Raw genomic sequence first — 10620 nt, forward strand, 5'->3', positions numbered from 1 at the left:
GTACATTTGCAGTGAGATTGAGACGTTGTTTATTGGCAATGAGATATGGACGTTGTAGATTGACAGAGAGACCAGGACGTTGTACATTTGCAGTGAGAGAAGGACGTTGTACATTGGCAGTGAGATAGGGACGTTGTACATTGGCAGTGAGATAGAGACGTTGTACATTTGCAGTGAAATAGGAAGTTTGTATATTGGCAGTAGGATAGGGACGTTGTACATTTACAGTGAGATAGGGACGATGTATATTGCCAGTGAGATAGGGACGTTGTACATTTGCAGTGGGATAGGGACTTTTTTAATTGGCAGTGAGATAGGGACGTTGTATATTGGCAGTGAGATAGGGACGTTGTATATTGGCAATGAGGTAGGGATGTTGTACATTTGCAGTGGGATAGGGACGTTGTACATTTGCAGTGGGATAGGGACTTTTTTAATCGGCAGTGAGATAGGGACGTTGTATATTGGCAGTGGGACAGGGACGTTGTACATTGGCAGTGAGACAGGGACGTTGCATATTGGCAGTGAGATAGGGACTTTGTTCATTTGCAGTGGGATAGGGACTTTTTTAATTGGCAGTGAGATAGGGACGTTGTATATTGCCAGTGAGATAGGGACGTTGTACATTTGCAGTGAAATAGGAACGTTGTATAGTGGCAGTAGGATAGGGACGTTGTACATTTGCAGTGAGATAGGGACGCTGTATATTGGCAGTGAGATACGGACGTTGTACATTTGCAGTGAGATAGGGACGTTCTATATTGGCAGTGAGATAGGGACGTTGTACATTTGAAGTGAGATAGGGACGTTCTATATTGGCAGTGAGACAAGGACGTTGTACATTGGCAGTGAGATAGGGACGTTTTACATTGGCAGTGAGATAGGGACGTTGTACATTGGCAGTGAGATAGGGACGTTGTATATTGGCAGTAATGTAGGGACGTTCTACATTGCCAGTGAGATAGGGACGTTGTACACTGGGGGTGAGATAGGGACGTGTGCACATTTGCAGTGAGATAGGGACGTTGTATATTTGCATTGAGATAGGGACGTTGTATATTGCTAGTGAGACAGGGACAATGTACATTTGCAGTGAGATAGGGACGTTGTATCTCACTGCCAATATACAACAATAGACAGGGATGTTGTACATAATGTCAGTGAAACAGGGACGTTGTACATAATGTCAGTGAGACAGGGATGTTGTGCATAATGTCAGTGAGACAGGGACGTTGTAAATAATGTCAGTGAGACAGGAACGTTGTACATAATGTCAGTGAGACAGGGACGTTGTGCATTTTGGCAGTGAGACAGGGACGTTGTAAATTGGCAGTGAGACAGGGACGTTGTAAATTGGCCGTGAGATAGGGACGTTGTAAATAATGGCAGTGAGACAGGGATGTTGTGCATAATGTCAGTGAGACAGGGACGTTGTAAATAATGTCAGTGAGACAGGAACGTTGTACATAATGTCAGTGAGACAGGGACGTTGTGCATAATGTCAGTGAGACAGGGATGTTGTGCATAATGTCAGTGAGACAGGGACGTTGTGCATAATGTCAGTGAGACAGGGACATTGTCCATAATGTCAGTGAGACAGGGACGTTGTGCATAATGTCAGTGAGACAGGGACGTTGTGCATAATGTCAGTGAGACAGGGATGTTGTGCATAATGTCAGTGAGACAGGGACATTGTACATAATGTCAGTGAGACATGGACGTTGTGCATAATGTCAGTGAGACAGGGACGTTGTGCATAATGTCAGTGAGACAGGGATGTTGTACATAATGTCAGTGAGACAGGGATGTTGTGCATAATGTCAGTGAAACAGGGACGTAGTGCATAATGTCAGTGAGACAGGGATGTTGTGCATAATGTCAGTGAGACAGGGACGTTGTGCATAATGTCAGTGAGACAGGGACGTTGTGCATAATGTCAGTGAGACAGGGATGTTGTACATAATGTCAGTGAGACAGGGATGTTGTGCATAATGTCAGTGAAACAGGGACGTAGTGCATAATGTCAGTGAGACAGGGATGTTGTGCATAATGTCAGTGAGACAGGGACGTTGTGCATAATGTCAGTGAGACAGAGACGTTGTGCATAATGTCAGTGAGACAGGGATGTTGTACATAATGTCAGTGAGACAGGGATGTTGTGCATAATGTCAGTGAAACAGGGACGTAGTGCATAATGTCAGTGAGACAGGGATGTTGTGCATAATGTCAGTGAGACAGGGACGTTGTGCATAATGTCAGTGAGACAGGGACGTTGTGCATAATGTCAGTGAGACAGGGATGTTGTACATTTTGGCAGTGAGACAGGGACGTTGTAAATTGGCAGTGAGACAGGGACGTTGTAAATTGGCCGTGAGATAGGGACGTTGTAAATAATGGCAGTGAGACAGGGATGTTGTGCATAATGTCAGTGAGACAGGGACGTTGTAAATAATGTCAGTGAGACAGGAACGTTGTACATAATGTCAGTGAGACAGGGACGTTGTGCATAATGTCAGTGAGACAGGGATGTTGTGCATAATGTCAGTGAGACAGGGACGTTGTGCATAATGTCAGTGAGACAGGGACATTGTACATAATGTCAGTGAGACAGGGACGTTGTGCATAATGTCAGTGAGACAGGGACGTTGTGCATAATGTCAGTGAGACAGGGATGTTGTGCATAATGTCAGTGAGACAGGGACATTGTACATAATGTCAGTGAGACATGGACGTTGTGCATAATGTCAGTGAGACAGGGACGTTGTGCATAATGTCAGTGAGACAGGGATGTTGTACATAATGTCAGTGAGACAGGGATGTTGTGCATAATGTCAGTGAAACAGGGACGTAGTGCATAATGTCAGTGAGACAGGGATGTTGTGCATAATGTCAGTGAGACAGGGACGTTGTGCATAATGTCAGTGAGACAGGGACGTTGTGCATAATGTCAGTGAGACAGGGATGTTGTACATAATGTCAGTGAGACAGGGATGTTGTGCATAATGTCAGTGAAACAGGGACGTAGTGCATAATGTCAGTGAGACAGGGATGTTGTGCATAATGTCAGTGAGACAGGGACGTTGTGCATAATGTCAGTGAGACAGAGACGTTGTGCATAATGTCAGTGAGACAGGGATGTTGTACATAATGTCAGTGAGACAGGGATGTTGTACATAATGGCAGTGAGACAGGGATGTTGTACATAATGGCAGTGAGACAGGGACGTTGTGCATAATGTCAGTGAGATAGGGACGTTGTACATAATGTCAGTGAGACAGGGACGTTGTGCATAATGTCAGTGAGACAGGGACGTTGTGCATAATGTCAGTGATACAGGGATGTTGTGCATAATGTCAGTGAGACAGGGACGTTGTGCATAATGTCAGTGAGACAGGGACATTGTACATAATGTCAGTGAGACAGGGACGTTGTGCATAATGTCAGTGAGACAGGGACGTTGTGCATAATGGTAGTGAGACAGGGATGTTGTGCATAATGTCAGTGAGACAGGGACATTGTACATAATGTCAGTGAGACAGGGACGTTGTGCATAATGTCAGTGAGACAGGGACGTTGTGCATAATGTCAGTGAGACAGGGATGTTGTACATAATGTCAGTGAGACAGGGATGTTGTGCATAATGTCAGTGAGACAGGGACGTAGTGCATAATGTCAGTGAGACAGGGATGTTGTGCATAATGTCAGTGAGACAGGGACGTTGTGCATAATGTCAGTGAGACAGGGACGTTGTGCATAATGTCAGTGAGACAGGGATGTTGTACATAATGTCAGTGAGACAGGGATGTTGTGCATAATGTCAGTGAGACAGGGATGTTGTACATAATGTCAGTGAGACAGGGATGTTGTGCATAATGTCAGTGAGACAGGGATGTTGTACATAATGGCAGTGAGACAGGGATGTTGTACATAATGTCAGTGAGACAGGGATGTTGTACATAATGGCAGTGAGACAGGGACGTTGTGCATAATGTCAGTGAGACAGGGACGTTGTGCATAATGTCAGTGAGACAGGGATGTTGTACATAATGTCAGTGAGACAGGGACGTTGTGCATAATGTCAGTGAGACAGGGAAGTTGTGCATAATGTCAGTGAGACAGGGATGTTGTACATAATGTCAGTGAGACAGGGACGTTGTGCATAATGTCAGTGAGACAGGAACGTTGTACATAATGTCAGTGAGACAGGGACGTTGTGCATAATGTCAGTGAGACAGGGATGTTGTACATAATGTCAGTGAGACAGGGACGTTGTGCATAATGTCAGTGAGACAGGAACGTTGTACATAATGTCAGTGAGACAGGGACGTTGTGCATAATGTCAGTGAGACAGGGATGTTGTACATATTGTCAGTGAGATAGGGACGTTGTAAATTGGCAGTGAGATAGGGACGTTGTATATTGGCAGTGAGACTGGGACGTTGTAAATAAAGGCAGTGAGACAGTAACAGACGATGCTTATCTCAGTTAACGCATTACATCACATCTATATACAACGTATGTTACTTCGTCAATGAGTATACTTTCAAAATTGTTAGATATCAAGATGTCTTATCTCATTTTTATCAAATTTATGTCTCGTAAGACTTTTGTAATCGTGCAGTTTCGTTCAGGGAATAGAACAAAGTTCAAACTGTTTTATATAAATAGTGCCGGGGTGCTACCGTGTCATCAAAATGATATTAGTGATCAAAACGATACTGACGATTTGAACGGCCTTTGCGTCACCAATTTACGTCATCGGAAGCGCCCCCTCGCTGGAAGACGCGATAAATATTGTTGTGACGTATAGCAACACTACCAAATATATATTGAGAAAATATGAAAGTATCGCACAGGAGGTGTTTTACAGTCATTCCATAGATTAACAACGGGCCGCATTCTAAACATATAACATTCGCCACGTGCTCCACACGTTTGTAAACATCTTATGCATTTTTCACATGATTGTTTTGTACATTTGCCAGGTGCGTATGTCAAAGTTCAACTTATGCATGGCAGAAAACCCGTGAAATCCAAGAAGACATCTACGCAGAAAAGAACCAGTACACCGGCGTACAACGAGTCATTTTCATTCGGTACTAGCGCTAAAGAAATGGAACGTTCCAGCGTACTGATTACAGTGATGTCGACGGGGCCGAACCGATTATCACATGACGTAGAATATGGGAGAGTGTTAGTAGGTCCGTTCATGTTTGCCAGGGGGGATGCCTTACTTCACTGGCAGGAAATGCTGACTAAGCCTAAGACCCGAGTGACAAAATGGCATGCTCTAAGCTCACCCAATTCTTTTATGTAGTCGATCTAAATTTAATTTGTTATTCTGTTAAAAAAACCACATACAAACATGCATCAATTACGTCTTATATAATGCACATTGTACATACTATACATATCTAGGTATATATTCATAAATAAACACATATAGATGAACATACTATGGAATTGATATTCAGGAGAACGGCGGTTACTTCAATAGAAAAAGATATTATGAGTGTGCCTTCTAAAATAGGTTAGGATGTTAGACCTACGTAATTTAGTTACGTGTTAGCCTTCTCTCATATTATGTTTAGTTCAACCCTTTAGTCATATATTGGTTTATGATATGGTGAATAATTTAAAGATACAGAAAGAGGGCAAGTAAAAAAATTCGCGGATTGGAATTTACGCAAGCACAAATCATATTGCGGGTTGTTTTTATAATATACAAAACAAAATATTTAAACAACATCATAAAATAAAATGCAATGTATATGTTATCACTTCACATAAATATAGACCATCGTACTTGTATAATGGAACATACATATCTTGTCTGAATGGCATTCCATGAAAAACATTACTCTTAATGCCAATACATGCTATACCATTCCATGCAGACAACTTACATGTGTGTGTGTAACGATAGGGGAGTTGCCGATCCTATAACGGTTAGTGTTGTATCATAAATATTCTCCTTTATTGTACCCCATGTTCAAGATTGTCACGTGGTATTGTTTCTAGTTGTAGCACTGTATTCCATCTGGTCTGCACTTTCTTGCTCCTGATTGGTGGATCGCTTGACATGTAAATATCACCCGATTTGAATAAATTTATTAAAACGTCATGACTGGCTTATGCGTAGCCTACGTCATAAATAACTATGATATGCGAGGAATAGTTCAGTGTGACAAATGCTCACACGGTTATGAAAACGGGTAGAAGTAAAATTATTAGTATATTAATTTTTTCAGTAATATTACCTAAACACTACTTATAACATGTAACAATTTTAATTTACTAGTTTAATATCCTGTATATTAAAATGATAATTGCTAATTTAGCAGATTGTAATACGAATTATTTTGACTTACTATATTACATGTATTACATAATATTATATATATATGTATTACATAATATTTACAAATGAGGTACATATTTACATTGATACCCTCTTACGTCACAGTAGAATAATAACAACATACGAGATGTAGCAGAGTCATTCTAATGTATTCCTGTATATGTATTGTATTTATTATAGAGCTTTACTGTATTCACTGCGTATATATTTATATGTTGTATTCATTCTGTTGTGGAATAGCGTATTACAATGTATAAGTAAATAAAACAAATTTAGATTCGTCAACCTAGAGTATTTATTGTGTAAGCTGTATGTGTATATGTTTGTTTATTCACGAAGAGTGACGCTGCCCACCCTTTCGATCTTGTTACAAATATAATCTTTCACGTGCAATCATAATGCAGAGTAAACGCTTTGTGTATAAAATAAAAACTGTTACATTTGTGGTAAGTAACTTAAGTGAGTTTATATACTAGTCGTGGTGTTCAAAGTTCAAAACTACCAATCTGCTAGTGATTTAGGTTGCATTGCGCTCTTGATTGAAAACCTCTCACGGATCCCTGTAAGCATTACTAATGCTGTGGGTTTGTTGCAGTGCATGAACAATTTTAGCTAACATAATCCTGAAAATAAAAGAATTTTGAATATAAAGTGGTACTGAGAGATTACAACGATAACAAATTATTTCGATTTATTGATTAGAGTAATCCAATATTCCAATATTTTAAGATTTGTTGTCAAAGCAACCGTTTTTTAGAATTTCTCACGGGTGTTTTGCACATAATTCTAAGTGGGCATGCAACTTTGATAACTTCAGTGTACGTTTCCCTTTAACGAGTCAGAGTTAAGGCTTTAACAACAGTCTTAGTACTATACTGGTGTAACAGTACTTCAGTGATGTAGTTTAAAATAGATAAAGGGTCGTCGTGATTTGTTTATAGAGATGTAACCTTCCCTCATTGATAGATTTTGGCAAACAGTGCAGTAAAAATCGTGTTTTGTGTTTGGACTAGATACTATTTGTTGAGTTAATTAGTTAATAGATTCACAGTAATAAAAGCGATGAAGAAACGATCTATTAAAAAGAGTGGCAATCGTTTTTCAGTTTACTGTTTCGCAGCTCAAGAAATTGCACATTTATACTATATGAGACCTGATCGTTTCCAAGACAACAGCGGATCCAGCCACTCACTCAGATACGTAAATAAGTTTACCTGCAGTTCTAAGAATATTGCCCGTTCTTCTATGCCTACTGCATCAACGTCTTGCATGACAGCAAGTGCAATGAATAAAAACCATGGATATGATATGTATTTAGAAACTGAACTCATTAACAATCTCATGTTGTTAACAATCCGCTTTAATAATATCCTCCAAACAGTACAGACTCCGACTCTAGGGTGTTTTACTACCATGTACCTAAAGCTACTTGTCAAGTTTCGTTCGGATCTGCTTGACTGCAGCTACCGACTCCGACCGTATATTGATCAATGGATTCCTTTTAGCAATATTCAAATATATTCACCTCAACTCTGCTCCTAATTATAAGTTACCTCGTGGCGATTGTTTAAACACAATCAAACCAAATCAATATTAAGGGTCTGGGAATGCGATTGCATGACACTATGAACACAATCTGATGTCACGGTGGTGTGCACAGGATGAAGACAGAATTTATATAATCGACTAAATTAATGATGGATGGATGAGACAAAACTAGTTAAAAAAATGTCGACAATTTAAATTCTTTATATTTTTGAAAGCATAGGTTTCATTAATAAATTACAAAGACTAAAAAAGGAAGTGGAAGGGGTAACCGAACATATGGAAACAATGACTTTGTGTTTCCCGCACAGCCGTGAACCTTAATATGGCGGCCATTTTGTTTATTTGAAATTTGGTCGTACTGCAGTAATTCACGATTCAAAACTAGTTTTAAATATACAGGCACAGCTCAGCCCAATTTAAGGAAATATTTTTGTAAAAAAAGTTTGTGCCTCTCACACCCTTAAATTCGGTTCAAATTTGAAGTGAATTTTGTTATAAATTGTCATAATTTTTATGATTTTTAGCGTTCAACTTGAAGCTCAAGTGAACTCTGAAAATCAACTTAAGTAAGACTAAACTACAAACGTGGATTAAGATACGCAGAATTTAAGGAAAATCCTGTGCACAATTTCAGTAATTCTTTTTTTCAAAGAAAGAACGACTATATATTGTACAGTTTATTGTTAAAAAATAATCCAACATACTTTGGTTAACACATTTACATATAATAAGTGCTAGTCGATGACTGTAGTACAAAATGATTGCCAATGAAAAAAGCGAAATGCCCGAAACTTCTTGTTATATTTAGTAGTTGCTAAGAACTACGATTAATACTTTAAATATTTTCAGCAGCATTTATTTATTATAGCAATAGGCTTAATATGGGTACATAATTGGACTATGAATAACAATCGATTAAAATTCAAATACAGTTGTTGTATTGCCCCCAGGTATTCTTATAATCAAACCAGTAATCAAATCCGTTGATATATTGTCGTCGTACATCATGCAGGATAACTCGTTAAAAGTGAAGTGGAACTTCGGAATAGCGATGAGTTTGCACAGATGTAGTGTTTATTTTAAATATTCGCGTCTTTCGTACGATGGGTTGGGATGGTGTGATTGATTTTTAAAAGAGAAAGTCAGGTTAAGTGTCTGTCATCAAAATGTCCTATGACATAAAATAGTGGTAGTTAAGAAGTGTGGCAGTCGACTCGGTCATAACGCACGGTTGTTGTAGGTCTGTTCTATCTAGCTAATACGCAAATAACCACTTTAACTAATTCATCAATTGCCCAGCTGTATCTAGTTTCCAGAAGTATGGTAGTATCAGAATGTTTATAGTTGAATACTGTGACAGAAATTGGCATTATTTAAGTTATTTCCACGAGGGATGAGTTTAACCTGTGGCAGTATTTTCACGGGCGACACGAGTAAAACATTTAGCATGATGAACACCGCATCACTCGTAAAAATAACTTCTATACACAACAAATTTCATGACAAGGCCCTGGGATCTGTTATTATTAGGAATCGAACATATCATTCTTGGGGTGAACATGCAATGTTTTCACCTCATTATTGCTTTGCAATTTTTCGCCTCTAGCTACATAATTTTTCTATAAAGTACACCAGCTTTTTTTTATTCAAAATTTATGTTGCAAGATACACACCATTCAGTGATGACCACCATACATGTGATGTATGAGCCAAGGAAAATATCAAAGATACGTTTTTTTTCAGAAGTTACATACTTCCTTCAAAGTTCACCACTTTCCTCTTGAAAGACAAATGAGTTATACAACTAATATTTTGAATTGGGAAAGTATTGCAAATAACTCATACAGTTGAAAATGTATTGCCAAGTCACACATATACACATTGTACTCATATAGTTTACCTATATTTTGTCTATTGTTTGAGGGCATTCATGTGACCTCAGTTGTTTGGAGATCTGCCATACGAGACGTGCCAGGCAAGGCATTATCCCCAGGAGGACGGAATATTTTATTATACGCACTGGTTACGTAAATATAGTACTGATTTATAACTAATTTTATGTATTACCTTAAATTATGGAGTGAGAATGAAAACTTTCAAAAACAATTAAATTTTTGTTTGACCTTGCGTCAAGAGGGAATCTTTTTGGCATTTCGGTGAATAAAATTTGCAGTTTTTTTCGATAACGCAAACTGTTTTATTAACTTTTCCTATTTTCGTTTTTATATGTTTGTAAATTTGTTTTTTTCCAAAATGTTCATGCCCACCTCCGGGATTTCAAATGGTTAGCCCCTTACACATATTCCCTGAAACATTGCAATAACAACAGCAACAATTTTCGTAGAGTGCACGTGGTTGTTACCCCAGCATGACGTTCTATTTATATGCAAATAATTTGCAGACGCACGTATATCACTGTGTTAGTGACGAAAATGCGGAACGGTAAATGTAGCAAACAGAACACAATTTAAGGGCTTTTCAAAATAAAAACAAAACACTATAGTCGACCCTGACCGCAATAGCATGAGACATGGCGAGCTTAAAGCGCGGTAGTCTTCGTGCAGCGCGTGTTCGAATTTCATGTAAAGAAAATAATGTATTTTACACGCGTTGTGTACGTCGCTATGAGTCCCATATCGAACAGGACGCGACACCACGACTGCCGCCCTTTAATATTTAAATTATAATATTAATACGCATCTATCGAGCCC

General features: G+C 38.9%; 1 protein-coding gene across 1 annotated transcript in view; it reads left to right on the forward strand.

The window, feature by feature from the left end:
• The window catches only part of LOC102804541 (synaptotagmin-15-like), a 50054-nt gene extending 43408 nt beyond the window's left edge, over nt 1-6646 (forward strand). The window contains exon 7 of the mRNA XM_078007192.2: nt 4986-6646. Coding sequence (XP_077863318.1) covers nt 4986-5317 — 332 coding nt within the window. The 3' untranslated portion in view covers nt 5318-6646. The remainder of the gene's footprint in view (nt 1-4985) is intronic.
• Nucleotides 6647-10620: the final 3974 nt, after the last annotated feature.

The sequence above is a fragment of the Saccoglossus kowalevskii genome, chromosome 19 (assembly GCF_978046115.1).
Source record: "Saccoglossus kowalevskii chromosome 19, keSacKowa6.1, whole genome shotgun sequence".
Taxonomy (NCBI): domain Eukaryota; kingdom Metazoa; phylum Hemichordata; class Enteropneusta; family Harrimaniidae; genus Saccoglossus; species Saccoglossus kowalevskii.